Here is a 21672-nt window from a genome sequence, read left to right as displayed (position 1 = left end):
GTGCACAGTGTTCTCCTGGGAGTGTAGCACATGTTCACAAGGTGTGAGTTAGCAACTGTCTCCTTGAAGTTTAATCCTCTTGCAAACATTGAGACAGTTTAGGTCAAACTTAGTTAAAATCAGTCACAAGACAACGCTGTGTTTAAGGCCATGATAACCTTGGGATTCTGCAGAGGTGGAGAATCCCAACATTTAACTTCTTTACCGCAGCCAACACTCCTGCACATGAATGTCTGATCTTTTGGTTTCATTTCTGTAAAAAAAAGAATCTCCTTAGCATCATTGAATTTTATAGTGTGTGGTTTTGTTTTGTTTTGTTTGTTTTTGCTATTTAAGGGGAAACGTATGGTCACATGAACTTTTCTCAGGGCTGTTTTGTTTCGTGAGAAATTTGGAACATGTTCACACTATATGTTTTCTTACACCATTTTAACAGTGGTGAAGCACTCTGTAGTCTTTACCTGTTATAAGTGCAATATAAATTAAGTTTACTTACCTACTGAATTTCATAGATTGCATGAAGATATTTGGTCTGATCACATAGTTTAATGTGAATGCAGAACATTTGACACACTGTCAAAGTAGATAATTTTCCTTCACCATAGACGCAAATGTACTTTTGTTACAAAGTCCTCTGAATTATCATAACAAGAGGGAGATAAAGTTGGGAATATGTATAAAGTTCAACTGAATTTATTCTCTGCCTCCGACCTCCTCTGTACTGTATGTCAAATTGTTGAGAGTAAGTAAATTAAGTTGGTAGTTAATACACACACACACATATATATGTTATATATATATACAGTATATATGCACACCAAAAGGTGCAGAAGAAGAGAGTGATGAGCCAAGCGTGAAGATGGGATTAGAACAGCCCATGCCTTTCTCCTCTGTTTTGCAGATTATCAGAGAGCATGTAATCGTTTGTAGCTGCATTTACATCATTGGCTTTTTGGCTCGTTACTAGGAAACTGAAGCTTGCATTTAGCCATACCAATCAAAGGTGGTGGGAGCTATTACTGTTGGTGTGTTCTGGGTCAAATATCATACATGTAATAGTCAGTATACAATATTTATATTTATTCTATACTTGCAGGCTATAGATTTTTTAATCACATTAATTTAGAACGACTGAGATAAAAAAAATGCAAAATATTCTGACAATGTTGGACAATACTCAGTGTCACACCCATTAAATAAAATCATTCACTTCACACCCACACCCAGAGCACAAACTCTGATCACTGTGGGATCTAAACACCCACAGATGAACTTTTCAGCTCTCTTTGACAAAACACTGGCCTTTAACCTGCATTTCAAAGGTCAATTTTATGCATGGGAATTTTCCCATAATAACTCACCAACAGTCTAGCCACAATGGCCCTACAGACTAAATCAATATATTGTAATAAAACAAATATTTCCTAATAAGCCATTTATATAAGCAATAATCTGTATTGTTTTACTAAAAGCTATTGTGTTTTCCAAAAAAAGTCATTTACCAGTAACAATTGATGGAGAGGTTGGTCACATTTAACGCATACTAAGCTACGGTAATTTAACAACCAGATTGTGTGCTGTTCTTGTTTTGCTTTAATCAAAAGTTTGTCCCCTGGTGATAGTTGTTTTTAGTAATATAGCTTTTATAACTGGATGGTCTTTACCTTTTCTTATAAACAGTCTAAGGTCCAAAGTGACAGTTTTTTATGTTTCTTTTTTCTTCTTTTTTTTTGCTCAATATGTCTTTTTTCCAGACTCTCATTTCATTGCAGCGCATTAGCAAAACGCTGCTTTTGTTTCTATGGTAATTTATTGCCGTCTCTGCGTGGGCTTTTTTCCAACAACAGCGGGAAGCAAAGGGCGGAGCTACAATTAAAAGCACCGTTGCTATTGGCTGACAGCACAGGTCCACGTGCTCCTGCTCTATGCCTGCTGCCTGGGACTTTAGAGCCGCACACCAAGCCCGAGCCTCCGCCACTTCTCCCTCCAGAGCTTCGCTGTCCTTCAACCTCCAACTTCCTCGCATCAAAACAAGTCCAGATATTAAAACACCGAAGAAAAGCTCAGCCATGAATGACAACAGGCGCCTTTTCATTTGGCTGCAACTTTTCTCAGCTGCCGCGGTCCTCGGAGTCAACGGTAAGTTTTCCTCTCTGCGCTTGTTTACCTTTCAAATCTACTCTTCCGTTACGCTAAAGGACTTCAGCCGTTAAACCGTCAAGTGGTTTCCTCTCCGGCGTTTGTGTATTTTCTTTATAGTCTTTACTATTGTTGTTGACGACATTGTTAACACAGTGAGTGAGTGAGTGTTTGTTTTTGTTTTTCTGTATTTGAAAACCCTTGCTTTTCCGAGTGTCCGAGCAGACAACGATTGTGGGTGGACAAGTGTACCTAATCAAGTGGACACACTAGGCATTTTGGCATTTAGCTTTTCCATTGCAGGAGTTTAAACATAGAGCTCCAAATAAAGAAAGTATCTGAATTAAATAAATAAAAAACCAACTGTTTTTCCACAGTGCTTTATCATGTGTTCATTGTCATCATCATCATCGTCTCCTTCTTTGTCTGCTCCCTTTGTTTGGAGTTTCATCTTCCATGCCATCTTACCACATCCCTGATTCTTTTTTGATGACTTCTTCATCTTCATTTAAACTGGTACAATATGAAAGCAACACTATTCACACTGCTCAACAGACGCATAGCTGTTCTTCCATCTTTCTGTCCATCCTGGTCAATCCCAATGAAAACGTCAGCATCTTAATCTATACCACCTTCTGCTTAGAATCCTGTCTTTTAGACAGAGCTACTGCCTTCAAAGCAGATATCATTCACTCCCTCTGGTTTCCGTATGTCACACGAACCCCCCTGACATTTGTCCGCACCCGCACAACACTGTGAGGTATAGATACGTGGTGTGGAAAAAGACATCATGAAGATACTTTTGTTTGTGAATATGGATGTTTTCCACTTTGCTCTTTGGCCTCTTGTGTAGTGTAGTTACATAATTGCACATTTTTGCTCAGTGACCCATTTGAAAAGCATGACTGATAAGGCTGGTTATTTTACTCCTTGAGTGTTTACCCCATGCCATTGGCACTTGGCTTTGTCCGCCTTTCTATTCATCAGACACATTCAGGGCGATGTACAAAGCGGTAAAATGGCCTGATTTTCCTGCCTACCCTTCTGCTCAGGCACATGTCGCACAAATGTTTTCCTTTGTATGACGCTGTACTTTCCGAATGTGGAAATGCCTATTCCACACTCTTTGAAAGACAGGAGGATTCATAATCTGGTGTGGTGCTATGAAAAACCCATGAAGTATTTGAAAGTATTTCTGCTGAATTACTTTACTTGCTGCTGTTTGAATTTTAAACATGGACAAGTGAAGTGTCCCTATAGTGTCGTTGATTATCCAATCTTGACATTATTGATGCATAGAAAGAAATAATTCACAGTAGTTTTTTTTCAGACCCCTTGCTGTGCCAGTTCAGTCTACTGCTGTCTTATTTAAAAGCATGTTGATTAAACACGGCGGTGTCAGTAGATCAAACAGTTTCTGGTGTAAATAAAGAGCTAATAATAATAATAAAAAAAAAATATATCCATAGAATTGGGAACCACCATCACTGCCAGTAAAAGAGGTAATTTCATTTCATTAATTACTTCCATTTTTGACCATATATCCATTAGTTTTGGGGAAGTGTAACTCATGAAATCAGCAAAACGTTATTAGATAGAAAATTAGCAACATGTGGTTTTCTGTCCTTTTGTCCACAGTTAAATCCCCTTCCTACACACTGTAGCCACTTTGAATTACATATGCAGATAAAAGTGCATGTTGCAAGCGAGTTACAAGTTACATTTATAGTGTGCTGGATACATTTGTGTGTGCGTACAAGAATACGAGTGGGAGCACGTGCCCTAAGAACCATCGCCACCTGTGAGATTATCTGGCTTGACAGAAACTCAGAAACAGGGAGTATGAGCATGCAATTGTCAAGGTCTTACAGGAACCAGAGAACAGATAATGGGTAGCATCTCCATCAATGGCAGTGAAAGTCAAATATAATTTTGTCATAACACACACTGTATCGGAAATCGTTTAATTTTGATGTTACAAATTCAAAGTTAGTTTAATTTGATTACTACCATAGATTTAGAGTTTATTTTTTGTGGCATGCTACATTTTCATACAATTTCATGGACATGGCATGGATTCCCTTTTACTACACAGTTGTTTTAATGGACATTAACAGTATGAAGGAAAAAAGTAAAGCTAACAACTTTGCTCTTTCAGGCTCGTGGACGAAGTGGGCCCAGAGAATAGGTGTGGTTACACTGACCACATCGACAAGTAATTTTTCCGGGTACAGCAGCCAACACAGACATCCCGGGGAACTTCCACCCACAACAGCGTTTAGTCCTTGTCAACACCACCAGGGAATTTTGTGGGTGGGAGATAGTGGTGATTGGTAGGCTGGTGGTGTCTGCTTACTGCTGTGCCATGTAGGATGTAAACAGCACCAAATTACTGCTGTGCCATGTAGGATGTAAACGGCACCAAATACAAGCTGAATGAAAGTTTTTTTTCCTTTTCCTCAGTTTTATTGATTGTACGTCAGGCGGACAATTTGTTCTCTCTAATAACTCTTAAGGGAGTAGAAAACAGTGTTTCTGTGTGATATGATCTCACCATGGGCAGCTGACTGAACCCAGGCTAAATATAGCCAGATGTTTGCCCAGTAGCATGTGAGAAGTTTGTGTTTGTTTTTGATTGGTATATGTAGGTGAACTGAAACACTTTAAAGTCACCGTTAGGTCAACATACCTTTGGAAATAGCCTATGGTTTATTTGTCAACAAACTGAACAGGGTTCAACTAAGATTTGAGTTTGTTTGTTACTGTGACTGGCCAAGAAAACTAGGTCATGCTCTACATCAAAATAATTACCAGTGAATGTAACTTAAATTAATTTAATAAAGGTAAATAAGGGCTAAAATAGAGTAAATAAACTCCATACAGATAAACCACTAGGGGCTGGAACTGGTGATCTTCTTCTTCATGTAATGACCCAACTCAGTCCTCCAAACATTTACCAGGTTAAGGTGTAGGTTTTGGGGCACTGAATCTCCACCCTGTCACAGCATACACAGCCACCTCATGTAGAGATACAGACCGTGAGATATTTCACACCGTTCTTCTCACCAGCAAAAGGGAGAATGAATCCTGAGGAATCCCACAGAGTAGGAATGCAAATGTGGGAAAAGGGCTACACATGTTCCAGCTGTTGAGTCTCTGTCATTTACAATAGTTAAAGCAAGGTCAAGAAACAGTTGTTAAAACCTTACACCTAGGCACTTTTGCAAATTTGCAGTTGAATCTGCAGTCGAGTGTTCCAAATAATGTGATGAGTTCACTTGCTGATATGAGTTGTAAGGCAATGCACTTGAGAAATATTGATAATGAAAATATGATTTCACTGCGTAAATTGACTTTTAAAAACACAATGAAACAAGTGTAGGATTGTTTAAAAAGTCTCCTAGGGATGTATTCAATAAAGTATGCACTTCTGAATAACTCTTTTGTTATATTCATCAGATGTCCTTCAGCTCCGTCTTTGTACTTGTCCTTTATAATATCAGAAGTGCAGACTCACTGTCTTCCATCTGAATTCAGAATGGCTTACTGAATTTTTCATAGCCATATGAATTGTGTTCTAATTTTGGCCACTTGATTAGAATCTCCGGTCTGACCGTTTCCTCCGTCTTACTCATACACATACACATCATTAAAGTTAAAATGTTTAGTGGGTAAAATCTTACCACATACATTCTAGAGGATTTGTTAATCTATATCTGTAACTAGTTATATAACAGTGCATTTCGATTTTTAAAACACTGTGCCTAGTTCTTTAGAGAAAAGCTTGTTATGCTGTTGATGGTGTGTGACGCTTGTGTATTTTTAGACGCTGGCTATGATTGTTTTGATTTTTATTTATTTATTTTTTGAACAGCAGCAGATGGCTGTGCTTCTTTAGAGTGGTGCAGTAAGGTTACAGGAAAATCATCTTTATCAGGAGTCGTCTTCTTGATCTTCATTTTTAATAAAAAAAAAAATCTGGGTTATTTAAGGATTAAAGAAGGCCTGACCTTGATAAATCCTCCTCCTGGTAATTCATGTTCACATACTCTCATTCTAATTTCTTCAGCACTTGGGGCAATTTAGCAGCGGCAGCTAATCACACCAGATAAGCACTCGACAGGTCTTAGGACTTTTCATTATACATCAGCACATGTTTAACCAGACTGGACTTTCTGTGTGCGTGTGTGTAAGGCGTTACTTTAATGGTTTCTGGAACACTGAGTTCCCACATTTTCATGCCAGCCTATATGCACCAACATGTGTGTGACAGAGCAGAGTGTTTACTGTTCTCAGGCCTCTGGGCACACAGGGCACTGACGCAAACAAGCACACAGACCAACACTGTTAGTGATTTGTGAATGTATTTTTTGATGTTAATGTAAAGCATTCGTATGCATTCACATTAACTTTAACCAGCCTCATTTTTGAAAATTCAACGACCTGATGTCTTTTTCTCCATTGTAATAAATGACCTCTTTAACTGCTGACAGTTTGTGTTTCCACTACTGTCCTTATAGTGCTCACCCCTCGTCCTTGTGTCCTCAAATGGTTCCCTCATGTTCAAAACCATGTGGCAGCAGAGCCCTTAGATGACTCCTAAAAAGCCCCCATCCTTCCAGCCTTTACTGCTTGTCTTAATAAAAAGGTTATTTTCTTCTGTTGTGTCCATTGAACAGACATAGGTCAAATGTGTTGACTTGGCTGCTTGCATCGCCGTAAGGACAATAATGTCATTCCTTTGTAGAGTTTCAAGGGGAGACATGCATGAACATGCTGTGTATTGTTCTACCGTTAACAGTTGTTTTTCTCTTGAAGTAAACAGACGACTGTTGGAAAGGTTTATGCCAAACTTCACACCCTGCTCCAGCAGAACAGTCACTCAAACCACATGAAGTCTGAATCTGGTTTTGGAAAAACCTTAACATTATTCATCTGCAAATGCACTACATTAGTTGTGTTTGTCAGTAATGTTCATAATCTTTCAGTTCCCTTTCCCACAAGTTTGTTTAATACTTTTACTCTCAAGTTTCTAATCTTGATAATATCCAGTTTTCAAATCTGAGTCTGTTTCACGCCTATGAATCTCACCCACTGCTGACTCAATTGTTATATGTTGTTGACTCCAACTAATTGGTGTTGTTGCCCTGGTATTTGAGTGTCATCATGAGGCTGAAGCATCATGGGAAAGGCATTGACGTGACTCACAAGAAATAAAAAATAAAAACACAATGCCCTGTGGAAATGGGTTGTTCTGCCAAACATAACTTTACATACCTTACCTAATCTGTCGCTGAGGTTGAGTCCTAAATTCGGGCACATTTAACACTGATGTAATTTGGGCAAGTATTGGGTATCTAGATGCTAATTATACCAATGTGACAGACAGTATCTCACTGTGGTTATGGTTGTGGTTTTTATAATTTATTAGGGAATGAAGAGAATCTAAAAGGCTCCAACTTGTTGAATCATTGGCCACAGTTATAAACCGTAAATTACAAATAGACAGTATTATACACTGTATTTACCAGCACAGCACCGCGTCATTTACCGATGGATGGCCTTGATAAGTTCATGTGGTCAGTTTACATCTATGACAGTCTTTACATGTTGAAAGGCCAACATTTCTGGCCTAACTTGTCATCACATTGTGAATGTTCCTTAAAGAATTGCTTAGTAATCAAATTAAATTAACTACATTGAGCTGTTAGTGTTTTTCTGTGGAATCCTCTTTCCTCCATGAGATATTTGTAGTTAATAAAATTTGTAATATTATAATGCATTTGTCATTGAATTTTCTACAAATTTGAATAGTTGTCTCATAATCATTTTTATAATGCATTTATAATAATTGTCCTCATAATCAATTGGAATCGTGAGGTACACAAATATTCCCAGCTCCAAGATTCTGTGGGAAATCCAAATTTCCGATATATATTTCCACCATATGTTTACCCACAGCTGTGTGTTTGGATAATAGAGAAGAACAAGTCTGTTTTCTCTGAAACTGCAGCAGAGCTTTCAATTAGAGGAAAACCACACAAGACAAAACTGCTTATTTTCTTCAACTGGCTGAATCCAAAGCCAGATCTTTTTGCTTTCTCAAGACACTTGTGCAGTGACATATTCAAGATGCCATCATTTTTGAAAGTCTAGTGTGGAAAAGTTTAAATAGTGAAGGGAAAAATGTAGTTTACATCAGTGTGTAATTTCTCACTGATGTGGTTTTCCATCGACAGTGGCATCACTTCTGGGATTTTCACGAAGCATTTGGTGGTTTGACCACTGTCTCTCTGCTGACCACCTTGACTAATTCAGGGCTAATATAATTTCCTCAATAACAGTCCTTTGACTTCGTTACCCTTCAGTCACAGCAGACCACATGCAATGTCTACTGAGACTTTTGTTTTTTAACCTCTGTGAAGGTGTTTTTTTTCCCTCATCCTTTTTTGTTTGGGTTTTCTTGTTTTGTGAGAAGGATGACTAAAAAAACGCAGTTGCCTGTGGTCTTAGTGAAAAAAGGGATTTAAAATTTAAAAAACACACCCACCTACATTCCATAAAAACCACTGAAATTGTGTTCTCTTTAAAGGTTTTGTTTTTAGATTTATAATTTACAATAGTCAGTATCTCCAGTGTCACCTACTGAGTTGATTTTCCAAAAGTTTGCATTAAAATTACTGGGGTAGTTTGTTTGTTAGAAACGTCCATGCAGTCCCTCTCTTTGTTTCTTAAGGTTGAGGGAGGTGGTGGGAAGTAGCCTTTGTGGATGTTTTAACTTTGGAATCTTTATCTGAAATGTCACAAGTTTATCAGTCCAGCTGTTTGAGTCAAACGTCATGTTTTCCTCCTTTTGTGAGCTTCCTGACACTAGCAGTCTGCCAGTATCAAAATGAATTTCTCCTTGAGATAAAGAGGCCATAGTCTTGGGATAAGTGTGTGCCAGCCAAGCCTCCCTACTAACAGTGTTATGAGAAATGATAGAACTTGAAGGCCAAGGCATTGGATATAGCTCAGATAACACTGGGAATGCAGTTCAGTGCATAAACAGCCAGACAGGATGTTGGCAGAGTGGGTTCTTTTCTTTAGCATGTTCCCTCCTCTTCCCTACGCAATTCAAGGATACTCTCCTGGATAATGGACCTTGGCTTGGCTTGTACAGTACATCTGTTGTTAAAAGCAAAGTCAAATGAGAGTTTACACAGTGTTAGACTTTCTCAAATGAGAGTTTACACAGTGTTAGACGATGTTAGAAGATGTTTTTAAGTGTCTTTTAAGGGTTATTTTGGGCACATACAAATAGAGTGGTGAAAAATATGTATTTCCTGCACTTTGCTTTCTTCTAAGTAAAAGAAAAATGTGGTCAGAACTGGGACGTAACGGCACCACACGTACTGTAAAGCGCCAGTTTCACACATGGGTTTGACCTCAATCTCGTGAACAATTATCCAAATGATAAGTGTTAACTCGGAAATGCCATCCCTGTTTCCGCCGGTGTTAAAGTGCACCCCGACGATTCACTTCCTCCATATTTAAAGTGACAAATTAGTTTTGAAATGTATAATTTAAAAGTAAATTTCCACGGTGCTATGTGGTGTATGTGTGGATAACTGTAATTACATGTGGCATATTGTTCAGACCATATAGCTGTTAACTGTAATTACATGTGGTATATTGTTTAGACCATATATCAAGGCTTTAGCTTAGCTGTTCAGACCACTTATCTGAATTCATAATTTGTACCTTTTTCTTTTCAGAGATACCATAGATTTGAAGTCATCACGGATATCCATGTGTAGTGAAACACCCACTGATGCTAAATCATATCTCAATTGGTGTTCCCTGTTGAAAACCACTTCCCGCCCTCACATCCCCTTCTTTTTTCCTCCACCCACTTTTACATGTCATGATTTCCCTGGTGTCCAGACTGTTGCCAGATTGTCAGATTCATACCAGTCAGTGGTGAAGCCGGTGGAAGCATCCAGACTTTGTGCTGTTTACAGAGCAGTGATGGCTTACTCAGCTGTTCACCCAAACCGCAGGAGGCTGTTTTCACTTTTTTCCCCGGGTCAAAAAAAAAAAAAAAAAAAAAAAAAAGGAATGAACTGGCAAATGAAAATAAGTTCAAAGAAAAAACATGACCTTTTTTGGACAAAAATTCACAGGAACACTTTACACCCTGGCTTGTTAAAAAAAACCTTTAGAATGTAGTTTTAATGCCAGAAAAACACTGATCTACTTAAACCACCTACAAGTTTGTACTGATGCAGTCATATTCTCAGGATGTATCAGGAAAGGATCCTGATACATCCTGAGAATATGATATACAGCAGTAAAATGTTCAACTCTCACATATCTACGGATGTGAAAGATCAAGCCAAACCTGGTGTCATATTTAAAAAGACACCGTTCGAAGGAAAATGAATGCTCTCCGATTTGTGTCGGCTGAGTGCAGACCAGCTGTGACTTTCAGAAACGTCAGTGCTATTGTTCTTAATTGGCACATTTCTGCTTCCCCCTCAGCTACCTGTCAGCTGCTTGTTTCTGTTTGTCATTGTGTGACAGTAGACTGTCCAGAACCATTCAACCTGTCACACCCTCTGTCTGCAGGTGACTACTGTAAAGTGAATGTGTGCAGTAATGGTGGCACTTGTGTGACTGGAGCAGGAGCTCCCTTCATCTGTATCTGTCCTGATGGCTTCTCTGGAGATACCTGCAACGAGACAGCGATAGGTGGGTCAATCATCGATGTTTCCCAGTTGAAAATTGCAAATTAAAATCTCCTGCACTCCTTAATCTGCATTTCTTTTTTCTCTGGCAACTAAAGGACCCTGCGTGCCCAACCCCTGCAAAAATGATGGCCTCTGCGAGGTGACGGGCCTCACCCGTAGGGGAGACGTCTTCAGTGAATATATCTGCAAGTGTCAGCCGGGCTTTGAAGGATTCCACTGTCAGAACAGTAAGTCTCCTCCATCATTAAATTGACTTAGCAGCAAACTGTAGAACCACTGGTAATCTGAGGATAGATCACTTGATTGTTGCCAGATTATATTGTTTAAATTTATAGGCAAAATGTAAATGGTTGATGCTAAGGAATGAGTACTGACTGAAGAATGCACTGAAGAACTGAAGGATGAAATCAATAAAAAAAAACAGTTACATGACAGTTTAACAATCCACTGACGTCCAGCGTTAATTTGTCTAAACTGACACATTAACCTGAGGACAGCTGCCGTGGGAGCTGGACACCAGACAGGCAGCTGTCCTCCTTATGTGAGCTCCATTCACACATCACTCAGACCTGGATGGGTTCAGTCAGGGTCGGCATGGAAGAGGGGAAATGACTGTGTGGGAACATGTGCTGCTCTTCTAATGCTGCCTCCAGCCCCACAGACACACACTACATGTACAGAGACAGATGGCTACTGCTTGCACGAGATGACGGCACAACAACAACAGCCAAAAAAAAAGGCGGAAAAAAAAAGGAATATATCAGCAAGAATCTTTTAGGCAAAACGGAAGTGCATCTGTGTTTGATTATGTGTGCCTTCTTATCCTAGGTGTCCAGGGGGCAGATTTGAAAGAAGGTAAAAGGAAACTGAAGAGTGAATGTGTGTGTGCGCATGTGTGCGCTTTAACACTTGCTTCTTGCATCTGGGTACTCTCTGTTCTACTGGCTGCATCAGACCTGCATTTCCCACAAACACAGTGGGAAACTGCTAAGGTTAACATTTTCTCCTCTTTGTAGGCAGCCAGGTCCAGCAGCAGTCACTGTAGGATGTAACAGTAACAGTGCACCCATCTCTGAGAAGAAGATATCATCTTTTTTTCTTTCTTAGAGACGAGTGATAATACAGTGCTGTCTTGGTCAAAAATAGCATCTATAATAATCTGATTCTCCACACTCATATTTGTGCCCAAAGCCCTCATTTGTCTTTTATAATAACAGTCCCAGTTATCCATTTGTGTTTAACCACCGAGAACCACAAATCACAGCTCATAAAAATCTATACAAGTCATTTTTGAAGGAGAGTGAGAGTGAGCTGCCAGAGAACACGGCTGCTGCAGAGCAGCCATTTACACTAATTAGATAAGGCCTCGCAAATACTGATGAGGGGGAATTTATTTGACCACGCTGGTTATGTGAACCAGGGAGGAACCCCTTCATTCACGGCCAAGAGGACCGTGTTGTGACACTTAAAGTGTTCTTTAATTTGGGCTTTTGTTTAAGTGTGTGTGGGTGAAGCAGCCAGCGCCAATGCTGGAACAGACACAGTCAAAAGAGTGAAAAAGATGTTTGGAAACGTGAGCTCTCTGTACTGTACTATATTTTCCTTTCTGCAAAAATACAGCATTCTGAAAAAACAAAAATAGAAAAAAAAATCCCTGCAGAAGGATGTTTTGTCTAGGCCAAAACGGGGGGTTACCTCTCCCCTATGTCTTTATTCTTACTTATTTTGGAATTGTCAGCACTTTCAAAGGAGAAAAAAGAAAAAAAATTCCATGAGAAACAGATGTGAAAACGACCAAAAATCTCTGCGTCTCTACCCCATATCTCTTGGTAAACCAACACACAGTTGAGCTCTGGGTCTGATATAGAGACTGTTTAGCATACACGTGCACACACGGTTTAGCCCTTGTTCCAGTCCAGCCAACAGAAAGTGGCGGCCCATGCACAACGTCATCGCTGCTCCTGTTGCCGGGCGAAAAAGTGAACGTGTAGGCGGAACGGTGAATTAAGTCTGCCCTCCTGACAATGTCACACTCTCTACTCAAGTCTGGCGGCTGCAATTCTGACTGTCTCATCAAATTGCTCTAAAAGCCTTTATGGGTGGTGGTGGAGTATGGCCACAAATAAATAGACGGACAAATGGGTGGATGGATAAAAAGATGGAGGAGAAAAGAAGTAAGGAAAGCTGTTCACTTTGAATGTCTGTGCTGGAAACAGTCTGTGTGCATTAGTCTTTCCTACTGGCAGTCTCCAAATCCTAGATTTTTGCATCAGATAAATGCAGTTATTTGCTACAGGATGAAGCCAAGGGATGTGTGTGTGTGTGTGTGTGTGTGTGTGTGTGCTGGTCTGTTAAGTTTTCTGCTCCTCCCAGGATGTGGTAGTGTGGGCAGACTTGGCTCTGTGCCCCCTACTGAGTAAAATAAGTGTGTATCCTGCATGTATTACAGTTTGTGTTGCTCACAGATCTGACAGAACTTGCCTTTTTTTAAAAAACCCAAACAAAACAAGGTTTCTCTTTTGAGATTTGAAACACTTTCTCAAAAAGTAGAACATGTTTTTTCTATAAAGATAAGGTGATTTCATCGCATTGGTATGTCCTGACTCACAGCGTTTCCTCGGCCTGAATGCTGACGTTAATTCACTTTTCCTATAGAAATGAATAAAAAATATATCAAAAATTTAAAAAAAAAAGCACCAAAAAAGTGACACACCCAGTGTGGTACAGTACAAAAATGTAATGTTTTTACATGCTTTCTTGACATCCAGGGGAATAATGTTTCCTTGTGTTGTTAGATAAGGCAGGATTTATTGTAATATATAAGTACAGTATGAAAAAGCACAGGTCGTGGTACTTTCCAGAGTACTGTTACTACTTCTTGTAGTGGAAAAAAAATAATAACCTTGAGTGTTTGCTCAGGACAGATTTTCTTCCTCTGCCAAACATTGGATGATGAGAGTGCTTTGGATTTTGGTTTTGATGTTTAAACTATAATTGTCCCTCAAAAATAAACATGTTGTGTTGTGTAGCAAGGAAAAATCTGTTGTTATTATCCAAGTCTAATTTTTGGTCACACCAAATGAATTCACAACAGGGTTGTTTGGATGATATTTATTATAATTATTTTTCTGATTTAAATCATTTTTAATGTCAGTGTTCTGATTAATAAAATAAATAACAATTTAATTCAATAAATTATACAACTTTAATTGACATTTATTGTATTTAACGCAGTCAGTCCAGGCTGTAAACTTAAATAACCACAGCTGAAGCACGGAGGATCTAAGGTGACCATGCCTTCATCTGTTTTAATGCTAAGTGCTTAGAATCACAGCTTTAAAAATATATTTGCTCTGTAAATAAACGTTATGGCATCAGACGTTTGAGCACACGGTGGCACTCTGGCTGACGTCCCGTTTACAGCTATTCTGGGTCCTGCTGCGGCTCGTTCTGCTGCTCCAAAATGACACATCTGGAAACCTATCGCTCTCTTTTTTCTATTTAATAATGATGTTGTGGCTCTGAATGGTGATCATTACATCTTTTAAACATTCCCTCAGTTGTTGAACTATGGCAACCAGGGAGGAAGGGACTAAAAACAAATATTTTTTTGATAATTTTAAAATGACACAATAAAAAGGAGTAACTGTTGATTTTATTTTTGTTTTAATGATGTATATATCTTTAGTATTTTAATACCTCTGGTAAGGGGTCGTCGTCAAAGGAGTCACTGTAAGGGGTTTGGAGAACACAACATTTTACTCCAGAGTCTGACTTCTTTGTTAAGCAATTTTTTTAACGTCCAAATCCTGCTCCAGGGATGGTGGACTTTGCTGGTTGTGCTAAAAGCTGCCGTCGTATTGATACGGCTCTCGTTTCAAGTGAGGTTCATATTGGCATTTAGTTCATGCTGAGGCAGGTATCGACAAACCCAGTAGTGTGCAGTTTCTGTTGGAAGCTATTGGTTTTTTCGGTGGACAGGGGTCAGGCACATGATCTGCCGCCTACATCCATACTGTATGTGCTGAGAGCAGCTGCTGCTTCATACAGTGTAGGACAGGGAGACAGTATTGTTTCCATCGCTGTGACAGGATCATTAGCTCTGTGTGTGTGTGTGTCCGTCTGTGTGTGTGTCTTGTGTCCACAGGTAACCAGAGAATTGTGACTGTATACATTTCAGGCATGTGGAGTCAAGACTAGTAAACAAACTGACTGCTGCCGTGTTAGTACACACATCTGTTTTAGTGATTGTGGCCTCAGACCCTGTCATGTCATGACCTTGTCAGACTGTCCCTAATCTGGTCGACACATTATCAGATTAAATAAAATAAAACTACATCTTAAAGACTGTGGGGTCTTTCTAGTGCGTCGACTGGACTCTCTTGAGAGTTGCCCACCAGTGGAGGCAGACACCAGGTTTGGAACAGAGTTTCCACCTGTCTGTCATTAATTAGTGATGTGATGAAAGTGTGTGCCGGACTCTGGTCTGTGTGCTCAGTAGGAAATGACTGGTTTGATGCCTCATTATAGTCACAGTTGATGGACTTACAGTCCCCAACCTGTAGGTCTTCAACCTGTGGCTCCTGACCTACAGATGGCTCTTTAGTCCCTTTGCATTAGCTCCTTGAGAGATTGTATTTAATGTATATGGAAGAAGCAGGAATTATTATATTTATTATTATTATATAACTCAAAGTTGAAGTTCAGTTTTAGAGGCAGCAAAGTTGACTTTTGGACAAAGTGGCAAAATAGTGAGTCAAAGTGAATACCACATGTACTCAAAGATAAACTCTAAAAAGAACTCAAGAATTTCTAAATATCTTGGATTTTAAACCAATAAAAAATCTTGGATGTAAAATCACATCTGATGTCAGAGTTTAGTGAGTGAGTGTCCAGAGATGTCACTTCAGAACGGAAGAAATAAAAGTAGCAAGTATTTTTAATATGGCTCATAATAACTTTGTACCCACTTCTCATTTTGTCTTCTGCCCCTCCTGCCCCCATTATATTTAGACTATTTAAACAATCAAAGCAGATCCTCGTCTGCTCCTCCAGTAAAACCTGATACTGTTCAGATACTGTTAAAAATGAATGCGTCAGCGTGTCTCAGCCTGTCTGAGGTGCCAGCTCTGTAACTGTCACCAAAAGAAACATGTCACAGCAGTGAAGCAGTTGAAAATATTTTAGTTTAATCTGAACTAGAGTGATTTCCCAGACCAAACCTTTGGAATGTGCATGAAGGAAGAGCCCATTTAAGGAATCAGTGAAAAGTGTTCCTTTAATCCCAGTGTATATGTGAATGTTTGACACAAGGCTATTTATAGGAACAGTGTGTGGGTGAGGAGATACTGCCATGTGTGTGTTTGTTAGTTTGAGACATCTCATTGGTGTTCCTGGGTTTGTTTGCCTGTACCTTCCTTCATGTTCCTGGGTTTGTTTGCCTGTACCTTCAACATAACAGCTTGTGAGAGTTGAAACATTGAAATTAAATCCCCCGTGGATCCTGCAGACATCCGCTAGAAGTGAATCTTTTTCAGTTTTTTTTTTCTAATCCAATCTGGGAATTCTTAAAGGTGACAAATAAATAAATTTGAATTCATCAGCATTGAGTTCTGTCTCAATGGTATTCCTCAGAGTACCATAATAAATAACATGAGTTGAACCAACAATGTTGCTGAGGGTGCCCTCAGGAGGAAGTACAATGAACTACAGGGGAGTTTAAATGCAGTTTTTAAATTAGAAAGGGGTTTTTAATGAAGACATTTTAAGAATATTGTAATATGTCCTCAAAATAAATTGTTCAACCAGAGCCAGAGACTTCACACTGCTCCGTATTTCATCATCCACTGTGCTCTCCAACCACATGATCTCATGGTGCAGCTGGGTCTTTGACACGAGCCTTATTGATCCAGGCTCCAGCTCCCGTCTCTGGCCTTCCTTCACCTACAGCTGCAGACCTCTCGGCATGGCTTCCTTCAACTAACCCCTCCTTCAGAAAGTATCCAGGCCTAATTCTGAAGCATGACATGTGATTCTCACTCTCTAACTGTGATCTCAAACAGACCGGCTGATTAGAGTTGAGCAGTGAACCGTTTTTCATTCAGCCCTGGTCAGTTACATTGTTTTTCTTTCTCCCTGCAGATATAAATGACTGTGTAGGTCAGCCATGTCTGAATGGTGGCACCTGCAGGGACCTGGAAGGAGATTTTAAATGCCACTGCCCGTCTCCGTATGTGGGCAAACACTGCCAACTGCGTAAGTGTCTGCTCTCTACAACAACATGCTCCCAGCTGAGGGCCATGTGGCTACAGGACAGGCACTACTCGATATTAATTATGAGCATACAAAGTGGATTTATACATATAAATACACAAATCACATGTACTTGCACTTACATTTGTTATTCCTAATATAACAAATTACCATCATTACCTGAAGGGTGGAAATGTCATTTTATTCTTCTCCACAGGCTGCATCTCTCTGCTCGGCATGGAGGGTGGAGGCATCGCCGAGTCCCAGATCTCAGCCTCATCAGTGCGTTACACCCTGCTGGGCCTGCAGCGCTGGGGGCCTGAGCTGGCACGACTGCACAACAAGGGACTAGTTAACGCCTGGAGCTCTGCTGCACATGATAGAAACCCGTGGATTCAGGTGAGGCCAGAGAATGACTGTCCAAAAAAAGTGGACTAGGTCTGTAACGAGGACAGATGTCCTCAGAGAGATGTTCAAATAGAAAATCAGGCACTTTACTTTTCCATGTCATTTTTTTTACATGTTGAATATTTTCCAAATTCATGCTTCATTTTATAGCGTTGTACAGCTCAAAGTTCCCTTCAGTTTCTCCTTTGAATTACTCCCAGATCAACTTGAAGAGGAAGATGCGTGTCACTGGAATCGTCACTCAAGGTGCCAGTCGCATTGGATCGGCTGAGTTTATCAAAGCCTTCAAGGTGGCGTCCAGCCTGGATGGCAAAACATACACCATGTACAGAACGGAAGAAGAGAGAATGGACCACGTAAGGAGATTTGTCAGGACGCTGCAGCACAACATGTCATCTTATGGTTAAACTTACCTTCTACTCTAAGGCTGTGGATCATAACACTTCACTGTGGTGGGAGGGTGGGATGATCCCTGCAGTCAAAGGGTGGGCGTGGGCTACACCCTGAACCTGCAGAGCCACATAGACATAGAGACCAAGAACATTTCATACCTACATTAATGCCTACGGTCAATTTCAAAAGTCCAATTGTCCTGATCCTGTGTATTTTTGGACTGTGGAAGAAAACTCTAGAACACTGGCCATTCTTCTACATAATAATCTGTTCATACTTTGTAAACACTGTGACTCATCTATGATCTTTGGTGCTTGAGATTACAGGTAATGTCCACATCAGTTTATCCCATGGCTTAGTGCATTTTTGTCTTCTTCTTGTCCAGATATTTGTGGGAAATGTGGACAATGACAGCACCAAGACCAACCTGTTTGACCCTCCCATCATTGCCCAGTACATGCGCATCATTCCCGTGGTTTGTCGCAAGGCCTGCACTCTGCGCATGGAGTTGGTGGGATGTGAGCTCAACGGTAGGCAATGACTAAAGAATGAAATGTCATTTAGTGGTTGTCAGTGTTACTACAAAGAGACAAGAACATCCTTATAATAATTAGTAATCATCTTTTATTGTATATCAGCTCCTTACATTTTTTTAGTCCTTCCCTCAGTGGCTCGAATTAATTTTTATCCCCCAGTCAGTCACCTCAGGCCCAGATGTCCACTGCCTGTGGTTGTTGTTTAACTGTCATCTCAAAGGTTCTTATTAAAACCACGTGGACATATTGTGACTAATGATAATGACTGTGTCAAATATTCATGATTCAGACTTTTGATCTCAGAGAACACATTTGTCTGACAGTTTTCATTTTCTTTTCTGATCTGTTCTCGTGTCGGCGGCTTCTTAGGAAAAAACAAACAAAAAAAAAATTGTTTCTGTAGTAAAGGCATTTTGTTTGTTCTGTTTATTAAAGAACAGAATGGTTTTCCTTTTAACTGACCTGTCCTGACCTTTTTACCCTAACTTTGTTGTCTCAGACAGTAGATAATCCTCCTGCCTCACGACAGGTCAACTGTTGTCTTCCCACTTCAGCCTCTGTTCTGTGTAGATCTTGGATGTTTCTTTGTCCATTTGTTCTCCTCCATAATTGCAGTTCCCTTCTTGTACACAAACTTTAAATGTGTGTTGTTGTGTTGGGTTGGAGTGTCAACTTCTATTCTTATGTCGACTCCTAAAGCTCGAACTAAAGATCTACCAAGTCTGTATGTGGCTGCCGTTCTACATATGGTCCATTAGTTCATGTCGTCTCAGTATTTTTACACTCCCTGTCCTGCACCATGTCCTGTCTGCCATTTGTCTGTCACACTGTCTTCCTGTGTCCTTCCGTTCGTCTTCTCCTGTTTCTCTCCCTCTGTTACTCTGCCTGGTCTCACCTTCACAGTGTATTCAACCACTCCAGGTTGTTCAGAGCCCATGGGCATGAAGTCCAGACTGGTGACCGATCGTCAGATTACAGCCTCCAGCACCTTCCGCACCTGGGGCATCGAGGCCTTCACCTGGCTCCCTCACTACGCTCGGCTGGACAAACAGGGCAAGACTAATGCTTGGACCGCCGCCACCAACAACCAATCAGAGTGGCTGCAGGTAGACAGACCGGGACAAGGCAGAACGGTGTGTGTGTGTGTGGGGGTTTATTTTTACACTGTGGTAAAAATACATGTTTGTGTGTCTTCAGGTGGACCTTACATCTCCTAAGAAGATATCAGGGATCATCACACAGGGAGCCAAAGACTTCGGCTCCATCCAGTTCATCACAGCCTTCAAAGTGGCTCACAGTGACGATGGGCGGTCCTGGACCGTCGTAAAGGACGAGACCACCAATAAAGACAGGGTCAGTCCACTCACAGAAACCTAAGTTTGAAGATTCAGCTCGATAAAAAAAATCTATGATGTATAAATATGTGGCTGCAAAGAAGTTTTTTACACAATTCTTTGGACTCATGTTAAAATGTTAGGGCAATGCTATGAACAAAAACACATGTGAGCTAACAAGCTGAATCAATTATGTTGGGGAGAAGAGAAGGCCTTAATGGTGTTTGTAGTGGTCCCTAATTTGTGTTTTTCGAAGGAAAAGTAAAGTGCAGCTCGTACACAGGTGGAACCAATCGTGTTGACACTGTGTCTAATTAGCTTTGGGCATGCATTCTTTCACAGTGCATCCAGAAAGTCATATTTCTGCCAGATAAAATGAAAGCAGTGAATGAGGAGCATGAGGAGAACTGGCCGTGTTCGCTCTGACCTAATCCATGAAATGTTTAGAACTGAAATTCATTATAGGGCCTTAAATCTGGTTTGGGGGGATTTATATGGCATTTGTGTGTGGGTTTGTTCCCCTTGCCAAAGTTTCTTTTACATGATTGCGTCATGGCTTTAGAGGCCGGTCAGGTAATGGTATAATTTTCTGCCTTTCAGACGTTCACAAGAAAACAGAACCCCACCAGAAGCTGTAACTTTGTAGTGTTTTCATAGAATTATTTCGTAACCATGTGTTAATTTTACAACATCTTTTCATTACAATTCAAACTGCTGTTTTAAACACAGTGGTGTGTTGTCAATATAAAAACTTGAATCTTTAAAAGTAGCTTTGATCCGTCTGCTCTTCTGTGTTTAGATTTTTCCGGGCAACAGTGACAACAACGTTCACAAAATCAACATCTTTGACCCGCCCTTCTACTGCCGATATGTCCGTGTCCTGCCCTGGGACTGGCACGAGCGCATCACCCTAAGGATGGAGCTCCTGGGCTGTGATGAATAAAGCAGCCTTTACCACTGTCTCTCCTTCACTTCATCCCTCTCTCTCTCACTCTCTTTACCTACCTCCTGCCCTCTTGTCACCTCTTGTTTACCCTTATCTACAATGCTTTCCTCTCAGCCCTTTTTTTTTTTACATCTACAATGCTTTCCTCTCAGCCATAGGGGGCAGCAAACACCAGAGCAGCACCTCACCTCCATCCCTGGCTGGTTGGCAGTGCTACCTTTAACCATGGCCACCAGGGCTTAGACTTCCCTCTACAGAAATCTGCCATATTTTTAGTTGTTATGTTCTCCTATTTTGTTTTTTTTTTTGTTTTTTTTTAATCCTAATGAGATCAAATTTGGTCAATCTTTCTTTTTTGTTTTCTTGTGAGATTAGAGGTAGCCATGCTGCTGCTGCTGCTTTATCACTTGGTGCTGTTTTAACTCAAACAAACCCTGGTCAGGTCAGATGGACCTGGGACGTGGAACCTCCAAGACCCACGGCTGGTGATGTACATATAAGCTTCTCTCTAACAGCTCCCCCTTTATTGCACCTCACCCTGCTGACCCCTCCCCCAAGACACTGAATATACAGTATGTTGTCTTAGAGGATACAGGATCCATTCATCCTTCTACAGTATTTCTTACTCTTCTTGTTGACACGGGTTGTGTTATTTGAGAAAAAAAAAAGATTTTGTGTGCAACAATATTTTTTAGTATTTTCCGGGCAATTATTATTTTGTACGATGAAATGTCTTTAACCTGCTCCGGAGGACAACAGTGAGGGTTAACAGTATTCACATATCAACTATAGTAGTCAGTAAAAGAGTAATAGTAGTTACTAGTTAATGAACCAACTAATACTCCTCTATGAGATCTTATTTCTACTGACCCCGTGTGTGAATTGTTGTGTGTGTATAAGTTGTGTGTTTCTGTGCCAACAAATCCTCAGGT

The 21672-nt window shown here is 40.3% G+C and overlaps 1 protein-coding gene across 4 annotated transcripts; it reads left to right on the top strand.

The window, feature by feature from the left end:
• Positions 1-1852: 1852 nt before the first annotated feature.
• On the top strand, positions 1853-20828 carry mfge8b (milk fat globule EGF and factor V/VIII domain containing b). 4 transcript variants are annotated; one of them, XM_017033182.2, is made up of 11 exons: positions 1855-2139; positions 10750-10872; positions 10967-11098; positions 11700-11726; positions 17013-17126; positions 17341-17522; positions 17732-17887; positions 18310-18454; positions 19364-19566; positions 19658-19813; positions 20594-20828. In XM_017033182.2, the coding sequence occupies exons 1-11, from the start codon at positions 1926-1928 to the stop codon at positions 20735-20737; spliced, it is 1596 nt and encodes a 531-aa protein (XP_016888671.1). In that variant the 5' UTR covers positions 1855-1925; the 3' UTR covers positions 20738-20828. The 4 variants fall into 4 exon arrangements, with proteins under 4 accessions (XP_008309698.2, XP_016888671.1, XP_008309699.2 ...); XM_008311475.3 differs by having other exon boundaries at positions 1862-2139; positions 19382-19566; XM_008311476.3 differs by lacking the exon at positions 11700-11726 and having other exon boundaries at positions 1853-2139.
• The last annotated feature ends 844 nt before the right edge of the window (positions 20829-21672 follow it).

Source organism: Cynoglossus semilaevis, chromosome 6, assembly GCF_000523025.1.
Source record: "Cynoglossus semilaevis isolate Cse_v1.0 chromosome 6, Cse_v1.0, whole genome shotgun sequence".
Taxonomy (NCBI): domain Eukaryota; kingdom Metazoa; phylum Chordata; class Actinopteri; order Pleuronectiformes; family Cynoglossidae; genus Cynoglossus; species Cynoglossus semilaevis.
This window is presented reverse-complemented; position numbering and strand designations above follow the sequence as displayed.

Excerpts from the sequence above, each read along its gene's own strand:
- mfge8b (XM_017033182.2), top strand. The coding sequence starts at position 1,926 with ATGCCTGCTGCCTGGGACTTTAGAGCCGCACACCAAGCCCGAGCCTCC. Across the intron at positions 2,140-10,749 it reads CGCGGTCCTCGGAGTCAACG|GTGACTACTGTAAAGTGAAT; the intron begins GTAAGTTTTCCT and ends CTCTGTCTGCAG. Across the intron at positions 17,523-17,731 it reads ATAGAAACCCGTGGATTCAG|ATCAACTTGAAGAGGAAGAT; the intron begins GTGAGGCCAGAG and ends AATTACTCCCAG.